The sequence below is a fragment of the Amyelois transitella genome, chromosome 10 (assembly GCF_032362555.1).
Source record: "Amyelois transitella isolate CPQ chromosome 10, ilAmyTran1.1, whole genome shotgun sequence".
Lineage (NCBI taxonomy): Eukaryota > Metazoa > Arthropoda > Insecta > Lepidoptera > Pyralidae > Amyelois > Amyelois transitella.
In genome coordinates this window covers 1,824,771-1,848,971 of record NC_083513.1, presented here as the reverse complement: position 1 = coordinate 1,848,971, position 24,201 = coordinate 1,824,771, and the positions used below count along the sequence as shown (strand labels likewise).

The window sequence follows — 24,201 nt, the reverse complement described above, 5'->3', positions numbered from 1 at the left end:
TTATTTCACATTCAAGATTCATATTTACTTGGCAATACATATATTAATTTATATAATTATTTTTTTTTTTACAAAAGAAAGGGATTGGTTTTTACCAAACATATTTATTCATTACAGATAGAAGACTACCTCTCTCACGTTGTAAGAGCTAACAAAAATGAAATGAGAGAATCACTCAGCCTCATATTGCAAGCGTTGAAACTGAGTGACAGTGCGCCCATAGTGTTATCCAAACTGTTGGAGCGGTGGGCTGGCATGCTGAGCTCTGTGCTGGTTGATGCCAGGGACCCGAGGCAGCTGCTGTTTCTGATACATCATTTGTTCAGGTGAGATGACTCGCTTAAATTAATAATGAAATATAAATTTTACGGCAAACTGTGTGCTTGCGTGTTTTGTCCTTTAGTCTCCTTTCACTACATGCGATCAAAAAAGTTAACTTTTCTTAAACAAATTATCTCTCACAGCAATCAAACAAATATGTAATAAAATATTAAATAGACTTGCAGTTATGTAGCGCTGTAAGGCTTCCTGGCAGGGTCGCTATGTGAGGTGAAGACATAAGCTGTTTGCAGGTTGTTGGTTTGAAAGTTGTCCATAATTTATTTTTTTATTTGTTAATTTTTGAAGTATGTTACATATTAATTTTAAATTTTAGGCTAGAGAACAACCACTTTTATAAGTCGCATCGGTCTTATTCTAATCATACCGAATGTAAACTCAATAAAATAACGACCATATTTCAAGCACATTAAACTAAAAATCCGAAAACTGCTATCTTGCTCATAATAACCGACACGTTCAGTTCGTAGGTTCAAAAGGCACGCACTGATAGATAAGACAGGCTGACAGGCTCAAAGCTTTTCGCGTCACACAATCATTTGACTTCTGTGCAGGTGTAACTTAAAAGAGTATCAATGCTCTACCTACTTCTATAGATAAATTTTGTGTTAATTGCAGACAAAGTCGTTCAGTGCGCTGGGCCTCACGAGCTATTCAGCTTAACGTGTCAGACCGCGTGTCCGGCGCGCGCGCACTCGCCGTGCTCGCCGCCATGTTGGCGCGCCCCGCGCCCGACTCCGCTGTCGAGTGTACTGAGGGTGAGTCTTGTTTTTTCCAAGATTTAATTAGAACTATTTGAATTTCGAATTTGGAACAGAACAACGCAAGCGGCCGTGTGTTTAAGAATTCAAGAATTAATAATTTGAATTTGGAACAGACATAGAAGAAGCGTGGGAGGAGGTCCACGCGAGCGGCGGTGGCGGAGCAGTCGATGACGGCGCTCTGAGGGAGAGAGACCTCTTGTCGTTGCTCCGAGCCATTCCTTTGCGATCGCTTGTGGCCAATCTGCTGCTGACACAGGCAGTGAGTATTTATCTCGAAACGAGCAATATTTTCCGTCTGAAAAAATCCTGTTTCTTATGTTTTGACTCTTTATTTTCCATTACAAGATTGTTGTTTGACTACAATTATTTCGACATCGCCCGCATGAAAGTGTTGTCCAGTTTTCAAGGCGCTTCACGTTTGATACTCAACCAAATACACATTTTTTTTTACTTGAAAAACAAAATACTTTCTTTTTATTTATACCATTTTTTTCGTTAACTCGCTCATTTTGTTAATATAATTTTACAGGACATAACCAAAGCCCGCGAACAAGACTTCCATGACCCCACTGGGGGGCACGGGGTACTCCGCGCTAGTAGCGGCGTGCGCGCACTCTTAGCAACGTTTCAGAGCGCTAGAGATGCGCACGCGCATTACCACAGATTGCACAAAATTTTGAGGAGGATAACGGAAAGTGCCTTGCAGGGATTGGCCGGGCTACACCTACTAAATAAGTTCGTATTTCATTTCAACTCATTTCTTTTTCTATTGTTAAGATTAACATAGTGATGAATCTCCATTTCATGTTATATCTAAATTAAAAGTTGCTCTTTATCTCCCATATCAGTGTTGACGCCAAAGCTTATTCCAATAATACTAGTTAAATGGTACATACATACATACATATGTTCACGTCTATATCCCTTGCGGGGTAGACAGAGCCAACAGTCTTGAAAGGACTGAATGGCCACGTTCAGCTATTTGGCTTAATGATAAAATTGAGATTCAAATAGTGACAGGTTGCTGGCCCATCGCCTAAAAAAGAATCCCAAGTTTGTAAGCCTATCCCTTAGTCGCCTTTTACGACATCCATGGGAAAGAGATGGAGTGGTCCTATTCTTTTTTGTATTGGTGCCGGGAACCACACGGCTAGTTAAATGGTATTGAGAACAAATATTGAATAATCGTTAATATTTTAATCAAAATGATTTCATGTATATTTGTTGCAGGTCATCGTACTCAGCAGAGATGCGCACACGCATACCGCCCGAGCTGGAAGCTAGTTTCGCAGCGGGGCTCGCCTTGTTTGGTCAACACGACCTACATCGTATACCGACGACGTTGCTCACTGAGAACACTGCTAGAGAATTCTGCATGGAACTGATGTTTCAACTTCACGGTTGGTTTGTTTGAATTGACTATTATATTTACAACTCGTATTTATTTTTTATTTATTTATAAGGCAACACAACAGACACTAACTAATAAGATACAAGGTTTCTTAATAACTAAAATTGTTCCAACTTAGCATCCTAAACGCGTATGCGCAGTTGCTTAAGCTTAATAACTAATGTAAAACTTGTTATGAGCAAGCAGTTACAATAATAAAGTACTAAAGTTAAAATACTTATATAGTATCGATAAGTTAGTATCTCGGTACACAAGCCTCGAACTTCTTCGACCCTAATTCAATCTGTTATTTCAAATTTTTTATTGATTAGGTATTATAAGACATTTCAATATCACTTAATAATTGTAATATTTTTTGGTTGATGTCAAATAAATAACTTAAAACTAAGTTTACTGTCGCTTCCAAAGCACTGCAGCATTTTCTTCAATGTCCCGTATATAGGTATTTATTTATTTGTAACATCATAGCGCTTCTTTTGCACTGACGCTACGGCATACTATCGGTGCTTCATTTTGCCCTATAGTAAACTCAGTCCGCCTTTTTTTCTTCGTCTATGACGTTATTATTTTTCTAACCAAATATGTGTGTGGGTTGCTCCGAACCTATCTACTACAACATTTCCTCTTGGCGGTACATCTGGTTACATTCTCACCTTACACCACCTACCCGTCGTGTCTGAAATAAATTGTCTATTTTAATAATTATAATAATTAATAATCATATTAAAATAGACAATTTATTTCACACACTACTATTCTAATATGATTATTAATTATCATACATACATATGGTCACGTCCCTTGTGGGGTAGACAGAGCCAACAGTCTTGAAAAGACTAATCAGCCAACTTCAGCTATTTGGCTTAATGATAGAATTGTGATTCAAATAGTGACAGGTCGCTAGCCCATCGCCTAAAAAAAGAATCCCAAGATTGTAAGCCTATCCTTTAGTCGCCTTCTACGACATCCATGGGAAAGAGATGAAGTGGTCCTATTATTTTTTGTACTGGTACCAGGAACCACATGGCACATTAATTATTATAAATATTAATAATCATATTAAAATAGATAGGTGCCGTAAGGTATAGGCTTATAAACTTGGGATTCCTCTTTTAGGCGATGGGCTAGCAACCTGTCACTATTTGAATCTCAATTCTATCACTAAGCCAAACAGCTGAGCGTGGCCTATCAGTCTTTTCAAGACTGGTGGCTCTGTCTACCCCGCTAGGGATATAGACGTGATCATAATATGATCGAGTACATATTATGTATGTATGTATTAAAATAGACAATTTGTTTCAGACACGACTCCACATCAAGTTAACATCTTGGATGTATGCCTCCCGCCATTGAGCTGCGAGGCGCGTGTAGAAATAGTATCCAAAGCGGCTGTATTGCGGTGTAACGAGCACGAGCTTGCTCGGATCGTTCTAGAGTTCTTGATGCAGGTATGTTGTCTTGAGATCCCAGGTTCGAATCCAGTGTGTTTTTTTTTCTTTATTATACTATGCCGTGTGGTTTCCGGCACCAATAAAAGAAAGACCATCCCATCTCTTTCCCATGGATGTCTTGAAAGGCGATTAAGGGATAGGCTTATAGGGATTCTTCTTTTAGGCAGTGGGTTAGCAACCTACCACTGGGCGAGCGGCTAGGCGAACTGAACGTTGCTTATCAGTCTTTCAGACTGTTGGTTCTGTCTACCCCGCAAGGGATATAGACGTGACTATATGTATGTATGTATGTATTTATAATAGGAAGCTTGTATAGAAATAATATCAAAAGCAGCTCTAGTACGGTACAATGAGCACGAGCTTGCTCGGTTTGACCAGGACTTGATGTTGGTCCTGGAGTTGGTATGTTGTCTTGTGGTCCCAGGTTTAAACCTGGGACCTGTGTTTCTTCTCTTTATAATTCGAAGCTTTTATAAAAAATAAGTATGTTGTATAGAAATCATAAAGTGTAGAGAGGTGTCCGATAAAATAGCAGGCACAGGTTCGTTTACTCTTCTTCGAGTTATGTACCTACATTAGTTTGAGTGCAAACCGATACTCTTACGGTGAGTAAAAATATCACGTGGAAACCTGCACGTTTTGGTAGTATTATATTATATTTATTTTTACATACATATATATGATCACGTCTATATCTCTTGCGGGGAAGACAGAGCCAACAGTCTTGAAAAGACTGATAGGCCCCGTTCAGCTATTTGGCTTAAAGAAAGAATTGAGATTCAAATAGTGACAGGTTGCTAGCTAATCGCCTAAAAGAAGAATCTCAAATTTATAAGCCTATCCCTTAGTCGCCTTTTACGACGTCCATGGGAAAGACATGGAATGGTCCTATTCGTTTTTCCTATTGGTGCCGGGAACCACACGGCATTTATTTTTAATTTATTCAAAATATATTTATGTATTTGTAGACTGGTCTTAAGAAGAAGTCGGTTCCCTGCAAAGGTGGTTGCGAAGCGGCCGCTCGGAACAGATTGCCGGACCTTTTGGACGCTCACCCTTACCTCTACACCATCGCGTTACATCTCATTGCGGACATGAGCCTGGGTAAATATATATATGTTGCAGTCAAAACTCTTAACCAGTCAAAAGTACTTTTGACTAGCAACAAAAAAGCTTTTTGGGTGGTTTACAAAAAAAATACCTAACACTCGAAGGGTGATCGCTCGCTGCGCTCGCGATCACCCTTCGAACCTGTCACATGCATGTCGCGTCTGAGAACAATGTCCGAAAAGAATACGACTACTTATTTGTTAGTAAGAGCGCGTACCTGCTTCATGCAGCAACGGTCAAAAGTACTTTTAACTGATTTTGCTAGTCAATAGTACTTTTGACTGGTTAAGTGCTAGTCAATAGTACTTTTGACTGGTTAAGAGTTTTGACTGTGACATATACATATTTATTTACATTATTACCTTTCACTCAAACTTTGACTTGAAGAGATTGTTTTATAAATAAGTCCGCCTTTGTACCATCTCGGTCTCATTTGTATGTATATGTTTGCAAGACACATAAATTTAGCATTTTGACTGTCTTAAATAACAAATGATTAAAATGATTTTTATTTAAAGCTTATATACATATAATCACTATATCCCTTGCCGGAAAGACAGAGCCAAAAGTCTCGAAAAGACCTATATTTAGTTGTTTGGCTTAATGATAGAATTGAGATTCAAACCGCACTACCGCTTCCAAAGCGCATGTGTAGAAGTAGCGGCGGAACAAAATAAGTGAAATTAAAAAAAGAAAATTAAAAATTGTCATATAACATTTTTTTATTATAGTTATATATATACAATTTCTAGTTATATATATGACAATTTTTTTATTTATCGTTAACTATTTTGTGTTCAACAGTAGAAACCCTAGAGGCTTCATGCCTGAAGTACATCAGTGTTGACAAATGGCGGCCCAACACTGGGGAGCTGTTGGTGGTGTTGGAGGACTGGTCCCAACGTTGCCCCTCCATGCTTCAGCAGCTGATGACCAGTCTCACCTACACTCAGCATTGGTGAGTCACCGTTTTGTATATGGTGTATATGATACATACATATGGTCACGTCTATATCCCTTGCGTGGTAGACAGAGCTAACAGTCTTGAGAAGACTGCATGGCCACGCTTCAGCTATTTGGCTTAATGATAGAATTGAGATTCAAATAGTGACAGGTTGTTAACCCATCGCCTAAAAAAAGCCAAGTTTGTAAGCCTATTCCTTAGTCGCCTTTTACGACATCCAAGGGAAAGAGATGGAGTGGTCCTATTCTTTTTTTGTATTGGTGCCGGGAACCACACGGTACGTGTATATGATCTATATGATTGTGTATATGATTTGTTTGTTTGAACGCGCTATAATCTCAGGAACTACTCGTTCGAATTGAAAAATTCTTTTTGCGTTGAATAGACCATTTATCGAGGAAGGTTTTAGGCTATATAACATCACGCTGCGACTATAAGAAGTCATACCAATGATAGTACTTGTAATGACTATTTCCAGTCCTCATCAATGATAGTACTTATCGCAATATTCGTATTGAAATCATCAATTTTATACTTCTTCACTATATTTTTTTTAATGAAGACTATGTCCGCGGTTTATATTTAAAAGATCTATATTTGTCAATTGACGTCCGGTGAAAATGCTGCGGTGTAGTTTGTTACGCCGCTTCTTGACGCGCTTTGGTAGTAGTTATAATTAGATTTAAGTGATGTGACGTCAATAAGTGATACCTTGTATCTAATTTTGAAAATAAATCCTAAATAAATCCCTCTGGGAAAAAGGTAGAGACTACATCTTTCTACTTGCCACGATATTTGCATACTTCTTTCGCTTCATCCACATTAATAAGTCTCTTCATGCAAACTCGGCGGTTTCGAGTACTCTTGACCTGACCCTTTGCCAGCTTGACCATTATTGTATATACTATTGGCTTACTTACAGTGGCTTATCCCTCCAAAGTCAACTGACCTTGGCTACTTGGCTTTGCAACTGGTCTCGCAGCCAACCGCCTTGTGAATGGCGTTGGACGGTATTGAGGAGATTACGGATACACCGCGCCGCCTGGCGATTACCGTTGGACGCCCCGGATCCGGACCCGGAGCCGGATCCGGCGGATCTGTTTGGCACTGCGCACGCGCTGTTGGCTACGTCGTGGGGGCATTCTGTACCGCTGGTGAGTCAATGCTTGTCTGTAAGCTACAGTTTTTGTAATAATTTTATGAGGGTTTAATTTGCGAATAGTAATAATTGATATTTTGGGTTAATCACATGTAGTTGATGATAGATTTCTACCATAGATATAGAAGTATTGATGAAAATTTGCCCTATTTAAATCTGTGATTTATACAGTAAAAACTAATAATATTTGTAATTCTTGTCTGTTTGTTTGTAAACTGTTTATTGCACATAAAAAATATATATAACAACTTACAAAACAGTCATTGGATTAAGAAGAATATGTACAATGGCGGACTTATCCCGATTGGGATTTCCAGTCAACTATACCAATTCTTATTTCGTTAGTTCATTCAAAGTGATAGAGATGTAACTACTTATAGTATCTACCTAGTATGTGAACAATTGAGGTTGGAAAACTACAATAATAAACTAAGATATAAGATATTGACAATAGAATAGGCTATAAGTTCACTCTGCGCCACCTGCTATTCTTTTCTCTGGGTAATGTTTTATTGATAGATATATAGACAAAATTCTTTATGGCACCATAAAAGTAAAACATACAAAACAGCACAAAACAGATAGAGATGGTACAAAGGCGGACTTATCACTAATGCAATCTCTTCCAGTCAACCTTTGGGTGGAAGGAAACCAAACAGGAGATTGGCAATTTACAAGTTATCTAGAAGAGATCGCTTTTAGTGATAAAGTCATCTTTCCGCTATGTTTTTAATACATGATGCTGAATTTGCTGTATTGTATTGTATTGTAAGATGTTCTGATACATCGGCGAAAAGTTGTCGATTTATTGACATCACAAATCTGTTATACATATATTTTTTTAGATATGTGCTCGTGGCGCATCGGCTTTATGTCGCCTGGCTAATGTGAGGCCGTTGGACGCGGCGCACTGTTTGTCTGTCATACTGCTCGCTATGGCTGCATCTCCCGACTCCATCTCTCTTGCCAGCAAGTACGTGTTGTTTATATATTATTTATACACATTTTGCGGTACAATGATTTGGTGAAGGTTCCACTAACGCCATCTTTGGAGTGGAATCCCCACTTATAAATCCCAACTTATAGTATAAATTCGAAAGTAAGTTTATTGGTTTGTTTGTTACCTCTTCATGGTAATATATATACTTATATACTGAATTAATATTTGCATATATAATTATCAGTCTGTAGCTTTCTCCAGACACATAGGGTACGTTTCATCCCGGTAAAAACTATAGTTCCATTGGGAATTGCAAAAAATCTGTATTCTTTTGTAGATACCGTTCATCGTCATTCGTTGCTAAAAAATTTTAGCATTTTGTATCTATCTAGTGGTTGGATAAAATCTAGTAGATTTTGTTTTCAATATCTTTTAAGTACAAACATTCGACTTGTGACAATTTTATACTATGTATGGACAAGATAATGACTTTCCTAACTTTGGTCCAGATTCACGGAGTTCTTCAGCGTAATGGAAAATTCTGGACCGGGTTTGGTACAAAGGGCCCTAGGACTTGGAGGTGTCGACGGCACGCTGCTGCTACAGGCAGTCATGATGGCTCACCTGGGAGATGACAAGGATCCGTGAGTCCATACATACATACATACATATGGTCACTTCTATATCCCTTGCGGGGTAGACAGAGCCAACAGTCTTGAAAAGACTGAATGGCCACGCTTCAGCTATTTGACTTAATGTTAGAATTGAGATTCAAATAGTGACAGGTTTCTAGCCAATCGCCTATAAAAGAATCCCAAGTTTGTAAGCCTATCCCTTAATCGCTTTTTACGACATCCATGGGGAAGAGATGGAGTGGTCCTTTATACACATATCATGACATACATATCATGTCTGTCACCCATACTGGGTTAACTGAATGGCGATGTTAAGCTACAATTTTTTATTTTTACAGGGTCGATTACCAGCTCAATAAATCGATGATGTTACGTACGTGGCTGCATGCTCTGTGGCGCCCCGTGACGTCACCGGCCACCGCCGCGCTAATAGACACCGCGCTGTTGATGTCCAGAGACTTCCATACAGCCATGGACTACGCTATGAAGCTCACGCAAGTAATTGTTTTGTCAGAAAACTGCATTTTCAATGAAACGACTAGATTGGAAAAAAAATAATCTTAAATAAAAACAAAAAAAAAAGATATAATTTCTGAACTTTGACCTTTGAAATAATCAACCTAAGAACCATTTTAAGGGTATATCTCGGACTCTGAAGTAAAACTTCCACTGTAGCCAAATGACAATCGACAAACCAAAGCGCTGTCGTAAAAGCTAAATTTATGATTCAAATAGTGGGATACCATACAATTATCGCTTACAATGAGGCGATTATATATTAATAGTAGCATGACAACAACTTCTCCATAGGGCCTCTACGTGTTGGATTTATATCACCCGTGAAATCCAAGAGTAGAATGTCTTTCTATTAGCATTAAGTCTGGTATTGAACTTTACAAGAGTTTATTAACAGGATTTAACGAAGGACCAAGCGTCGCAATGGATCAAACTATCAAGCAATGCTCCTCAAGTAGTTGAATGCATTCTCCGTGCACTTCTCGTAAAAGAAGAACAAGGGGGAATGTTGGATCGTCTGCTTGACACGCTTCACTTGCAGAGAACGGCCAATGTTAGGATCAATGTGGACGCCGCGTTACAGGTCAGTGTGTTACAGATATAGTATCGTTTTCTATTTAATTTTTACAGGCTTACTTTTGTTACTTATGAAGTCCTCCCTAGACATTGGTAATCTTGACTTAGTATTCAGACTGAATCATAGTACTCACGCAGTAGCGATTCCTCTTAACGACTTCCTTATCGGCTCCCGCTCATAGACTTCTAATACTTCAATATTCAATTCAAAACATAAATCGGCATTAGGATCACTGGCTGTGAATTCAAGTAATTTTTAGGCAGGGACAATGAAATAAATATTATTAAAATTAAGTTCGAATCTTACTCATATTACTAGAGCGAATAGCAGGCGCATAGTGACGCAATCACGCGACGACTCACTAGAGACGACTTACTACTCAGTATCGGCGGTATCTACAATAATAACTCGCGTGAATCGATAAGAATTGCTGGGACTGTATTAGGTTATCGACTCATGTTGCGGTATAGACTCATGTAAATATTTGAGGCCGGATTAAACTTAACAGTTTATCAACAAACTTCTATGCTTATACATACATACATATGATCACGTCTATATCCCTAGCGGGGTAGGCAGAGCCAACAGTCTCGAATAGACTGAATGGCGACGTTCAGCTATTTGGCTTAATGATGGAATTGGGATCCAAATAGTGACAGGTTGCTAGCCCATCGCCTAAAAAAAGGATCGCAATTTTATAAGCCTATCCCTTAGTCGCTTTTTACGACATCCATGGGAAAGAGATGGAGTGGTCCTATTCTTTTTTATATTGGTGCCGGGATCCACACGGCAGTGTGCTTATAAGAACTTATTTATTTATTTATTTATTTACTAATTTATGTACACAGAAAACATCGAGACTGATAAACACAAGAAACAAAATTACAAAGGTTCTGCTTATTTCAAAAGAAATCTCTTCCAGCAGACCCGAGATAGGAAACATGATGGAAAGGGTGACAGGCGTGTACTCCACTCACACAACTAATAATAGACATACATAAACAAATAAGTACATATATAAAATATAATAAAATACATATATAAATACAAAATAATAAACTTACATAAAATATGTACAATATATACCAAATTAGCAAGGCTTGGAAAGGTAATAATTTTTAATTATTTTTTTAAATTGGGACATTGATTTAGAGTCACGTATCTCGGGAGGCAATGAGTTCCACAATCTAACAGCATGGACAGAGAAGGAGTTGGAGAAAGTGGCCGTACTTAATATTAAGCAAACTTATTAAGTTAATTTGTCACTTGCAGCAACTTGGCACGGGGCTGAAGTCGGACTCGGTAGTGATCCATCGCGCGAGCTCCGCCGCTGTCTCCGCCCCACACTCGCACCCAGCTCACCTCATGCTGTGGAGGCTGCTCGTCAACCTGTGGCTGCGCCGGCCGCCTGGCAGTCTGTGAGTCTGTTTGTATTGAACTTGCAGCGACTGGCACGGGGCTGAAGTCGGACTCTTTAGTGATCCATCGCGCGAGCTCCGCCGCTGTCTCCGCCCCACACTCGCACCCAGCTCACCTCATGCTGTGGAGGCTGCTCGTCAACCTGTGGCTGCGCCGGCCGCCTGGCAGTCTGTGAGTCTGTTTGTATTGAACTTGCAGCGACTGGCACGGGGCTGAAGTCGGACTCTTTAGTGATCCATCGCGCGAGCTCCGCCGCTGTCTCCGCCCCACACTCCCACCCAGCTCACCTCATGCTGTGGAGGCTGCTCGTCAACCTGTGGCTGCGCCGGCCGCCTGGCAGTCTGTGAGTCTGTTTGTATTAGCTTGCAGCGACTGGCACGGGGCTGAAGTCGGACTCTTTAGTGATCCATCGCGCGAGCTCCGCCGCTGTCTCCGCCCCACACTCGCACCCAGCTCACCTCATGCTGTGGAGGCTGCTCGTCAACCTGTGGCTGCGCCGGCCGCCTGGCAGTCTGTGAGTCTGTTTGTATTGAACTTGCAGCGACTGGCACGGGGCTGAAGTCGGACTCTTTAGTGATCCATCGCGCGAGCTCCGCCGCTGTCTCCGCCCCACACTCGCACCCAGCTCACCTCATGCTGTGGAGGCTGCTCGTCAACCTGTGGCTGCGCCGGCCGCCTGGCAGTCTGTGAGTCTGTTTGTATTGAACTTGCAGCGACTGGCACGGGGCTGAAGTCGGACTCTTTAGTGATCCATCGCGCGAGCTCCGCCGCTGTCTCCGCCCCACACTCGCACCCAGCTCACCTCATGCTGTGGAGGCTGCTCGTCAACCTGTGGCTGCGCCGGCCGCCTGGCAGTCTGTGAGTCTGTTTGTATTGAACTTGCAGCGACTAGCACCGGCCTGAGAACACGTACCGTCATACCTATAGACTCACAATCCCGCTGAAGAAATGTCCGAAATAAAGAAATTCGTCTGTCCGTTTGCAAATGAATCTTAACATATAATAGTAAAGAACACAATCTTCTTATATCACAAAGAGCAGAGTTTTATATTTATGGACAGTTTGCTTTATTGAATGCATAGAAGAAGTATGCAGGGATTGCGGCAAATGAAAAGATGTAGTCTCTACCTACCCTGTCGAAAAAGAGGCATGAGTTTTATGTATGTTTAGTCGGACTTTCCCAATTCTCTTGGTACTGTTTTATACTTCCAATGGAATATATGTATAATGTCAGCTTCCTATATAACGTACGATAATTGTAAAGTTGAAGTTATTGAAGAAAATGCTGCAGTGCAGATTGTTACCGCTTCCTCTGTACTGACGCTTTGGAAGCGGCGGTAAACTTAGTTTAAAGTAATTTATTTGACGTCAACCAATGCCGGATACCAAAATACATGACATTTATTAAGAGATGTATGAATAAATAAAATTGTTGAATTTTGAATTTTTGAATTGATTATTGGTATTTTTTACAGGCCAGAATCAACACCGCCTGTCGGTCCTTTATTCTTCAGTGGCATAATGAAATCCCGTACACTATCTTCCATAAAGAGACGACTGCAAGACACCATCGCTTACCACCAAAACGAAGCTACAACTTACAAAACGTTACAAGACTCCGAGCTAAAACCAGATTCGAGCCAAGAAGTGGTCGAGAAACCTAGAGAAAACAAATCGGACGAGTTTCCTGCGTCGTTATCGATTACCGATTTCACTGAATCGAGCGAATCGAGTGACTCGGAAGAGTCTGAGGATGAGTCGAGGGGTGTGATCGTGGTGGATTCGTCGACGGAGGAGGATAAGGATTCATTCCATATGTATTGTTACCACGTCGCTGCTGAAAAGTGAGTATCGTATTTTTTTATTACAAATTTTTATTTATCTATGCCTTAAGGTTAAAACCTAATGTATTTGTTTGCTTCGATAATTTACCGGACTTCGAACGAAACCCTCAGCATTGAGATGAAATTGATGATTCTGTGTTAAACATTGTCCATAATTTAGACAACCATATTTTTTTTATCTTTTGATTTGAGGTTGTTATCATGTAAAATTTTATTTCTGAAATTTGGCTCATTCAGAAAGAATGTAACGACGCAATGAAATAAAGCTTCATGATCAAAATACGCTGTGATGAGAAATATCACAGTAGACTTAATTCCATAGGGGCTAAGTCAAAGCGTCAGTGATCGTGTGATTAAACAATCCGAATTGTAGGCGTACACGTTCCCACGAGGATTCGAATTCCACTGCAGCAAATAACTGTATTCTCAGTTCCTAAAAGTTTAATTAATATATGTTTTCTATACAGAATGCTCCGCGAGTACCTCCGCTGGCTGGAGGAAGGTGACAAAGCTCGGGCGCTTCCTTATCACGCTGAGATATCCAGGTTCATACCCGAACAGGTACGATATCGATATCTCAAATTGCATTGTTATAACTGCTATATAAATCCAGATTTTGCCTCATAGCTCCTGTAATACTCCTTCCGAAAATCTATAGCGTACCTACTATATTATAACTACCGGTTTGTCAAATTTAAGCGAAATCCGTTCAGTGACTCTGATAGAAGTGAGAAACGATAAAACATCCCCCTAGATTAATATTCTTCTTCAGCCCGTTTTCACTCAATGCTAAATATTGGCCTCTAGCAATAAACGCCAACTTACATTAATCTGATAACTATTCAATTTATAAATATTTCGTCTTCTCCATTTTAATAAAACACGAGAAAAATTATCAACCTCATTGCGTACGTCCTGATTTGATCATCCCTTAAGGGATGATCAAATCAGGATCAAATCAACCCAGGGTCTGCTTATGACACAGAACTCAGTTACCCAGGGTTTCTGGAAACGAGATTATCAGAGCTATATGACAGACATATTGGATTTGCGACAACAGGCATTACATGCAGCGTGGCGGCGCGTGATAGCTCAGAGGCGCCCCAACATCGAGTGCAGTTTCCCGCTGCCTACCCCGCCGCCAAACCCCCCGCCGCCGCAGCCAACAGTGTCCCAGAGAACTATTGACAGCATTCTGATGATAACAGACAGGTCCACTCAAAGGTTCGTTAATACAAAGCCATCATTGTAAGGCTCCATTTAAAAATAAAAGAGAACCTAGCTTGTATCCACGAAATCGTCTACGTAGTTTTGAGAATTACAAACAAAATATATATTACTAGCTGTCCCCGCAAACGTTTTGCCATATAAATAATTTTAAAGTAATTTCTAGTTAAAAAAATGGCAAGGATGTACAACCCTTATCACTAAGGGGTACGAAAAATAGATGTCGGCCGATTCTCAGACCTAATCGATATGCTCACAAAATTTCATGAGAATCGTTTCGGAGGAGTACGGGAACGAGCATTGTGACACGAGAATTTTATATATAAGATATATTTTTATATATAAGATATATTTTTCATATAGGGTATTAATAAATCTATAATTACAACATTATCATTAAACATTTACGTGAGCACAGGCAAAATCTTACGTATAACGAGTATACGACCATATTCGAATTATTAAAAAAAATAATATAAAAAATAGTTTATGTAAAAATAAAATACCTATAAGCAATTAAAGTATATAATTCTTTAACAGAAGACGAACCATATCATTGACATCGGCCCTCGGAGACCAGAACGTTTCGGATGCGCGTGCGCTGCTCTCCCTCGTCGACAAACATCTGCAAGTCATCGAGAGATACGCTAGGTATGTTTTTGGTGGGGGTTACGTATGACACTTGTATGTACAATTTATTCATTCATATAGTCACGTCTATATCCCTTGCGGGGTAGACAGAGCCAAAAGTCTTGAAGATACTGGTAGGTCACGTTCAGCTGTTTGGCTTTATGATAGAATTAAGATTCAAATAGTGACAAGTTGCTAGCCCTTCGCCTAAAACGAAAATCCCAAGTTTATAAGCCCATCCCTTAGTCGCTTCGTACGACAGCCATGGGAAATGAGATGGAGTGGTCCTATTCTTTTTTATGTTGGTGCCGGGAACCACACGGCACTTTGTATGTACAAATTTGTACTAAAAGTATAATATTCCAACATATTTTCCATGTTATCATTATGAGAATCTACATCGTTTTACAAAGTGTGAGACTAAATAATGATGAGATGATAACTAAATAAATAGTGCAGTAGGTGGTGCAATTAGCTACATTCATATTTCATTTATACAATTTCTTATGAAAGTATAAAAAAAATTGTTAAGACAGTTAACCTGCACAATGTCCACAACAGAACAGTCTTGTTAATTTGTTATTAAGAAATGTTCACAATTATTATATACAAACAAACCGCTATTAATTCTTAAATAAATGACAGCTGTCAAATTATTATTATTTTTGACGCTTCTACATTATAGTCATAATTCTGTCCTAGTATCATTCTAATCAAGCAATTTTTAAGAAGCGTAGGACATCTTAATCATTGTTTAAAAGTAATTTTGAAGATTAGTCTTTTCCTGTATACACATATATAATCACGTCTTTATCCCTTACGGAGTAAACATAACCAACAGTCTCACAAAGACTAAAAGGTCATGTCCAGTTTTATGAATTAAAGATTCAAATAATAACAGCGTGCTAGCCCATCGCCTAAAGAAGAATCTCAAGGTTTTTAGCCTATCCAGTTATTTCCTCTTACGACATCCATGGAAAAAAGGTAGGTGGTCCTATTATAGTGTGCCGGAAACCACACGGCAAAACAAATCCATGTATATAAATTTGGTTTTATTTGTTTTCACTTTACTTTGAATAGGGAATGGCGGTCAGAAGTGTCCCGTATTACCTCCTTGGACGACAAGTTGTTGGCACTAGTGAGGTCTCTCAGAGTCCCTCGGGAACTCCCGCCCCAACATGTGCAATGCGCTAACAATTGCAAGCCTTGTACGCTTATACCCCAGGTAAGTTTTGTTCTTTCATTAGTTGTACCAGGGTCTTCGCTTGATGGGTTTAGATCCTCACCATTTTGGAGAATAACCCGGGGTTAGCCATAATTGGTAATTTTATTATTTGACGTTAGTGACAGACATATAAATAAAAGCAAACATTATACAAAAAAGATTGTTATAAAAATAGTTCACAACATCCTCTCGCCCTTAAATTAATTTAATCAAATTATTTGACGTTAGTGACAGACATAAAAATAAAAGCAAACATTATACAAAAAAGATTGTTATAAAAATAGTTCACAACATCCTCCCGCCCTTAAATTAATTTAATCAATTTAAGGACGGGACGCCGGAACAAACCTGATGTCTGCACATCTGCCACTCTGACCACCCCATCTCTATCGGGATAGATTTTAGCAACGCGGCCACGCGGTCATTTCTTCCGTGGTAGATAACCATCTGCTATTATTACAACGTCATCGGCGTCAATATGTTCATCCTTGTTTCTTTCTCGTAGCTGCAATGTAGAAAGCACTACACGCACCCATCTGTTCCAAAAATGGTCCGCTAATTGTAAGGCCTTTTTCCACTCTGAGCGACCCACAAATGTATTTTCAGTGAAAGTTGCGATCGGAAGGCACTTTACGGATAATGTTCCTATTAGGAAATGAAAAGGAGTTAAGGTTGTCGGATCATCCGGCTCGAAGGACCAAAAAATGTTATGAAAAGGTGGACTGTATAATTAGATTAAATAAAATTGGATATTATTATGAAAAATCATAAAACTTGTGAACAGACGGTAATTTTATTATTTGACGTTAGTAACAGACATAAAAAAGAAAAGCAAACATTATACAAAAAAAGGTTGTCATAAAAATAGTTCACAACAGTATGGAAACTAATGTACGGTCGCGTTCATAATTGCAGTCATAGTTAGCAAAACTTTATAGCTTGCACCGCTGCTATCACTCACACATTCAAACAAATAACACAATAAACAACAAACGGTGAAACGTTGGGTAATGCGCCATTAAGAAGAGGGTAGTGTAAAAAGTCGACCGCGCAGCGGCCGTCGTCCGCTAATCAACACAGCGACAGCCACACAGCGGAGATCCATGGTGGAACAGTACGAAAATAATGGCTTCATACCAACCAGAATATTTGCGGAACAGTTCGACACATCAGTGGTTACTGTTCGTCGAGTTTGCATCGTGAGGGACTACACCACAGACAGCCAGCAAGAAAGCCGTATTTATCCGAAATAAATAAGCAAAGACGTTTAGAATTTGCTCGGCAGTATTTGGATTTTGACTGGAAAAAAGCGATATTTACGGACGAAAAGTTCGTTTATGTCAGCACAACACGGTAGGCTTCATTTATGGCGAAGAAATGCAACTCGGTATGAAGAAAAAAATATTGTGCCAAATATGGAGTCTGGACACATAACTGTAAATATGTGGGGCTGTATGAGTGCTGCTGGACCTGGGGAATAGGTGTGGATAGCAGGACGCGCTACAGCTGCTCATCATGTGCAAGTGCTGGAAGAAACCATGTTACCAACTGTGCGGTGTATTTATCCGATTGATGATATTCCAACAATATCATTTGTGCAACTGTGCGGTGTATTTATCCGATTGATGATATTCCAACAATATCATTTGTGCAAGACAACTGCTCTGTGCATCGAGTCCATATAGTGCGTGAAAGGTTCTGCCAATTTACATTTTATTTATTTTATATATTAAAAGTACTAATTACTTGGATAGTATTTTAAGGACAGCTTCAATATCTTTTCTTTATGAAAACGAATAATTAAGCTGTAACCTTAATAACAGGAGATAAGTGGATAATACAATTAGTGTAATATACTATATATGTATAGCTTTATATAATCATCAATAATCAATATGTAAATAAAACTATAGGTAAACTGTTTTAATAAAATTTACTAATTTTAATTATTGAATGTTTTATTTTGCTCCCTCTTCTTTAATATTTCTCGTAGATTCCCGTGTTTGAAGACGAAGACACGGGTATTGTAATTCTTAGATATCAGTTAGTTAGTTAGTCAGTCAGTTACTTAGTTCAAATGGCACCTTGAAACATTAAACATTGTCAGTAACACTAAAACCGACAAAAAAAATCCTTGAATAACTCCGGAATCCAAGTAAAGCTAGTTACTAGAACAAGCGAGTGTGAGCAAGCGAGATTATCTAATATATCTTAGATCTCACTTGCTCACACGAAGTAATAAAATTGCTATCCAATAACTTTCAAAGGAACCACTACCTATGTTAGGGTCGTGTGCAGACAAACTTTCAACCTTATTGAAATGACATAAGTCTGGCAGTCGCAGGCTTCCCTCTATAGCCAAATCTTATGCAAATAATGAGAGACGACGATATCTCGATCGACAATTATCGGGCCCAGTTCGGCCATCGTTGATTACCGTCTCTTTCTGTTTTGTTATGTTATATGTCATAGAATAATAAACTGTTTTACTTAGTAATCATTGATATTAAAGACCGTATTCATTTGAAGGAATATTATTCATTTTAAATAATGCATGTGTGTGAATCTAGTGGAACCACAGTGCACGCTATTTTAACCCGTAAGAATTTTAAAACTATGACTGCAGATATGAACGCGATCGTACATAATTTCAAAGGCATAATTGAGGTTGTTGAAATTTAACCATCCGATATAGTAATTGTATGTACAGGTTCGAGAATGGTGTATTTCGACTGGAGTCGAGGAAGGAATCAGAGAAAATCGGTAAGTTTACTCAAAATTTAATCATCGACGTACTATCTTCTTATCAATGGACTCAGTGTCCGGCTGAAAATGTTTCCCAATTATATTCGTCTGTCCGTTCGAAAGAGTTTAAGAATCCTTTAATAAAAAAATCTCATTAATTATGGATATAATATTAAATCATTATGTGCTTTATTGTAATACATTAAGATTCGATTAAGGTATAAAGGTTGTGTACGTAATTATTTTGCAGGCGATCAGCTCTCGCGTCCGTCCGTCGCCTGAGCAGACCAGCGTTGCCTGTAGTTCGAGCCGCGGTGGCGCTACAAGCGTTAGCCAGGTATGTGTTATCGTTTTAGATGTCCGTTATTTTGTAGGGCTTCACAAGGCATAGGGCAGGTATGCGTTATCTTTCCAGACCAGTCTTCTGAGAGGACCTCTAGAGGACCAGCGAGACGAGATGCAGAAGGAATTATTTTCCAAGAAAAGGGACAATCTCTCCTCGTCATTATATAAGCATGTTGTTAATTTCGGTTAAAGTAAAAAAAAACTTATAGTTGATTTACTTCTGTTTATCTGTCGATAAATGTACCGATGATTTTTTATTAATTATAAAGTAATTGTGAAGTTTTTCACAAATGACATTTTTTTATAGGAGTGTGGGAAGCACGGCAACAGCGCGGCGCGTGGTGGAGCGCGCGTGGCGCGGCGTTGCCGCTTGTAGCGGGTGTCTGCCGGCGCACGCCGCGCTCGGGGCGACCTGCCGGAGCGTCGCCGAGGTGAGTGTAGCGAGGAAGCACGGCAACAGCGCGCTGATGATGCAAGTGGAAGCTGAACGCGTTTTGAGGCTAAACGTGATTTGAATTTGGAACATAAATTCGTGAAATTTGATCGTGGAAAATTGAGATTTATGTACGTTTCTTTAAGACTTTCAGCTAATTTAACTGTTGCCTTATTCGTCTCTTTAAAGTTTAGTATGTTACACTACTAATTTTTTGTTAATTTCAGCGTTGGATATGCCACGACAGCGTCTTATGCGCCGAACTCCTCTCCAGCTGGAGTTCGGAACTGTCGAGCGGCGACAGCGCGCTGCGACTGTCGCTGTGCGACTCGCTGGTGGGCGTGCTGCAGCTGCCGCCGCGCGCCTGGCCGCCGCTCTACACGGCGCTGCTGGCCGCCCCGCTGCCGCCGCACGCCGCCTTCAGCTACCTCAGCAAGGTACACTGGTGTCTGTAGAGCTGCCTGGCCGCCGCTCTACACGGCGCTGCTGGCCGCCCCGCTGCCGCCGCACGCCGCCTTCAGCTACCTCAGCAAGGTACACTGGTGTCTGTAGAGCTGCCTGGCCGCCGCTCTACACGGCGCTGCTGGCCGCCCCGCTGCCGCCGCACGCCGCCTTCAGCTACCTCAGCAAGGTACACTGGTGTCTGTAGAGCTGCCTGGCCGCCGCTCTACACGGCGCTGCTGGCCGCCCCGCTGCCGCCGCACGCCGCCTTCAGCTACCTCAGCAAGGTACACTGGTGTCTGTAGAGCTGCCTGGCCGCCGCTCTACACGGCGCTGCTGGCCGCCCCGCTGCCGCCGCACGCCGCCTTCAGCTACCTCAGCAAGGTACACTGGTGTCTGTAGAGCTGCCTGGCCGCCGCTCTACACGGCGCTGCTGGCCGCCCCGCTGCCGCCGCACGCCGCCTTCAGCTACCTCAGCAAGGTACACTGGTGTCTGTAGAGCTGCCTGGCCGCCGCTCTACACGGCGCTGCTGGCCGCCCCGCTGCCGCCGCACGCCGCCTTCAGCTACCTCAGCAAGGTACACTGGTGTCTGTAGAGCTGCCTGGCCGCCGCTCTACACGGCGCTGCTGGCCGCCCCGCTGCCGCCGCACGCCGCCTTCAGCTACCTCAGCAAGGTACACTGGTGTCTGTAGAGCTGCCTGGCCGCCGCTCTACACGGCGCTGCTGGCCGCCCCGCTGCCGCCGCACGCCGCCTTCAGCTACCTCAGCAAGGTACACTGGTGTCTGTAGAGCTGCCTGGCCGCCGCTCGACACGGCGCTGCTGGCCGCCACGCTGCCGCCGTGTAAAGCGTCGGATGAAATAAAAAAAAATAATATTAAAACACTATAGAAAATTTGAATACGCAACAGCACCTCGGCTTTCTAATGTTCAATCTAAACAAGTTATGACTTGTTTAACCAAAGAGTTTCGTTCTGACAACAGACAGTCACTGCCGTGTTTATATAACTTTTACTTTTATTGCAGTTTGACGTGTCACGATGGGCTAGTTCCTTGCCACCAGAGTGTCGCGACGCCATGTTGTCGTCGCTGTGGGACGCCGCCACTCGCTGGGGCGCCAAGCCTGACCACCAATATCATATCCTTCTAGAAGTAAGTTCCTACACGAACCTTACTCCAGACCCTGACTCTTTGGTTTTATGCAGACGAAAAAATGTTTACTTGGGACCATCGACTGACGATAGGTCAGAGTCCTATCATAGAAGTAAGTTTTTTTACGTCATTGGTAGCCTTTCATCACCAGATGGCAGTAAAGTTATGTCAGACGCTTTATGTTGACCTGAAAAGGCTAAGAACAGTGTTGTCCCCTTGCACAAACGACAAACAACATCATCTGAATCTCCGATAAGAAAATAGAACCAAGAAATGAGAAATTTTTACTTTGTGTTCGGGAAGGCATTTTAAACCTTTCTCATCTGGTGGTGATGTTGACTACATCAGGAGCAGGATCGCTCTTTGTATGAGAAACTCTAACACAACAGTGCGTGGTATCAGTAGACTCATTCTACGCCTAATACTGCGTTTTCATTATTATTTTCATCAGCTAATCGGCGTACACACATCCGCACTGCTGTCCAATACAGAACTGTGCTCGTACATTGCTCGCTGCGCTCGGGCGAGCGTGGCGTGTCGCTTGCCGCCGCAGCATTGGACACACGTGCTGCGAAGCGTCGCTATTCACGCTGGCAGTGTGCCTTTAGACGAGGTAATTTCTGTCTCTTTTAATTGATTTTTTGACTATTTTTTTTTTCTATATTCTTTATGACACTAGGTCTTTTCATTTATATTAAATTATTTTTAAGTGATTTGTTGGTTTTGTTAAATTTTCCAGGATACAAAACTTACACATAACCCATTTTTCTTTAGCTTGACATATCTATTTTCGATATTTATGAAAGAGTAAACTGTTTTATTGACTGACTAACATGAACTATGACTCGAAAGTTTTCGCAGACAATCTTAGTAAATTATGTATTTATTCTTTGTCCCTACAACATCAACAGACACGGACGAAACTCATTTTCACGATCGAGAAACACTGAGAAATTAACTTCAGAAGTTTATTCATATCGTAAATTAGATTGGATACTGCTTTTTGTATATATTTTGGGTGGTTATTTTCAATTATACTATATTGACACGACGTATAAATGATTGTTTGTCTGTAAACAGCTGGGCCATCTCCTCCGCGATTTAGGCTGTGTGTGGTGGGAAGCTCGCTCTTCAAAACAGTCGAGTGAAACTCACGAGCTATACTCTTTATACGCTCCTCACATAGCGCAACTGTTGGCAACACTACAGCAGGCCTTCGTCGCGGCTGCTGTAGCTCTCAGCTACGCACCAGAGAGAGGTAACTATATGAGTGAGAGAGAGGTAAATATATGAGTAAAAGAGGTCACATTATGAGCCAGAGATAGGTTATTGTTTGAGACTCAGTTAGGTAAAGGTTTGAGTCAGAAAGAGGTAACTTTTTGAGATAGTGGGGGGAAAGGATCGAGTGAAACTCACGTTATAGTACTCTTTATAAGCTCCTTTCATCGCGCTCTTAAAAATAAAAATAACTCGTAACTTATGTTACGTCTTAAGTCATTGTGTGAAAATCTCTTAAAGAATTGTGCTTTTTCTTTGATTTAAACAATAACTCTTTTACTAGCGGCCAGTACGTAAATTACAGATTGCATTTTTAAACAGTTGTCTCTACATAGGTTGACATAAACGCAATTTAGTTATGTTGATTAATGCACTATTTCAGATAAATTGTGATTCAGTATTACTATTTAACAGTATGCATGTACGCGTGGAGTGGCGCCCGAGAATCGTGGTCTCCGTGGGTACAGCCGGCCACGCATCCGCCGCTGCCGCAGGCCGAAGACATGCTTCACAACTGGGCGGCCGCGTTGTTGCACACTGTACTTGATTGTGCTGGTTAGTATGCAGCCGTGTGTTGGTTGGATTAAGGTTTAACTTATAAAGGTAGCAGTGTGACTGATAGAGCTTAGATTTCTTTGCGCAATAAGTGAAAATCCTACTACTATTATAAAGGCGAAAGTTTGTATGGATGTTTGTTACTCTTTCACGCAAAAACTACTGAACCGATTACCATGAAATTTGGTATGTAGGTAGCTGAAGACCCAGAATAACACATAGGCTACTTTTTATCCCAGAGTTCCCGCGGGATTGATAGGGTTTCCATGCGGACGAAGTCGCGGGCGGCCTCTAGTTGACTTAATATGCATAAATATAAAATTGTTTTTGAAGTTTGTTTCTGTGTATAGGAAAGATTTGACATAAAAAAAATTGTTGATCTGTGTTAGTCGTGTTTACCTATCAATCGTGATATCACTGAGTAACAGTTGATGTTGTTATTCTTGTTACACACAGATCTATACTTTGTTGTTTAATTTTTTTTATGTGATACCCCAGATACCTATTAAGAAAAATAATTCCACGCGTACGCAATATTAGAAGACAGTTTATAAATAAGCCAAAAACTTATGATTTATAAATTAATTCTTACTGTCTAATTATGGCTTATACATTTTGGATTCTTTTCGTAGGGGATGGGCTATGGGCTATCAACCTGTCACTATTTGAATCGAAATTCTATAATTGAGCCAGAGCTGAAAATGTCACCTTTTACAGACTGTCGCCTCTGTCTACCCCTCAAGGGATATACACGTGGCTATATGTATGTATGTATCATTTACTGTTAACAGGTATTGAAGAACATCTACTAGGCGAGGTGTGGGAGTGGGCATCGAACACATACCTATCTTTAGCGACGTCGGGTAACCTGACCGATGACGTCACGCGCGACCAAATGTGGTCGCTGCTGCGAGAGTTGAAGCAACTGTCGTTCAACCGGCCCTGGTTTAGTGCCAGGCATGTCCATACCGCTTTACAGGTAAATTATTGTACCTACGCGTGTAATCTGAAATCTCAATTCTGTGAATGATATAAATCATTA

The 24,201-nt window shown here is 40.8% G+C and overlaps 1 protein-coding gene across 1 annotated transcript in view; it reads left to right on the top strand.

The window, feature by feature from the left end:
• Positions 1-24,201, top strand: part of LOC106136756 (uncharacterized) — a 32,570-nt gene that overhangs the window by 2,096 nt on the left and 6,273 nt on the right. Inside the window, exons 4-32 of the mRNA XM_060946218.1 lie at positions 118-326; positions 958-1,097; positions 1,217-1,362; positions 1,633-1,838; positions 2,334-2,503; positions 3,817-3,962; positions 4,934-5,069; positions 5,880-6,033; positions 6,962-7,193; positions 8,044-8,171; positions 8,648-8,782; positions 9,112-9,271; positions 9,687-9,872; positions 11,139-11,280; positions 11,999-12,143; positions 12,761-13,129; positions 13,597-13,690; positions 14,190-14,353; positions 14,897-15,007; positions 16,067-16,211; positions 18,922-18,974; positions 19,207-19,293; positions 19,609-19,732; positions 19,962-20,171; positions 21,201-21,326; positions 21,778-21,939; positions 22,407-22,584; positions 23,019-23,159; positions 23,951-24,138. Of these exons, the coding sequence (XP_060802201.1) occupies positions 118-326; positions 958-1,097; positions 1,217-1,362; positions 1,633-1,838; positions 2,334-2,503; positions 3,817-3,962; positions 4,934-5,069; positions 5,880-6,033; positions 6,962-7,193; positions 8,044-8,171; positions 8,648-8,782; positions 9,112-9,271; positions 9,687-9,872; positions 11,139-11,280; positions 11,999-12,143; positions 12,761-13,129; positions 13,597-13,690; positions 14,190-14,353; positions 14,897-15,007; positions 16,067-16,211; positions 18,922-18,974; positions 19,207-19,293; positions 19,609-19,732; positions 19,962-20,171; positions 21,201-21,326; positions 21,778-21,939; positions 22,407-22,584; positions 23,019-23,159; positions 23,951-24,138 (4,587 nt within the window). The remainder of the gene's footprint in view (positions 1-117; positions 327-957; positions 1,098-1,216; positions 1,363-1,632; positions 1,839-2,333; positions 2,504-3,816; positions 3,963-4,933; positions 5,070-5,879; positions 6,034-6,961; positions 7,194-8,043; positions 8,172-8,647; positions 8,783-9,111; positions 9,272-9,686; positions 9,873-11,138; positions 11,281-11,998; positions 12,144-12,760; positions 13,130-13,596; positions 13,691-14,189; positions 14,354-14,896; positions 15,008-16,066; positions 16,212-18,921; positions 18,975-19,206; positions 19,294-19,608; positions 19,733-19,961; positions 20,172-21,200; positions 21,327-21,777; positions 21,940-22,406; positions 22,585-23,018; positions 23,160-23,950; positions 24,139-24,201) is intronic.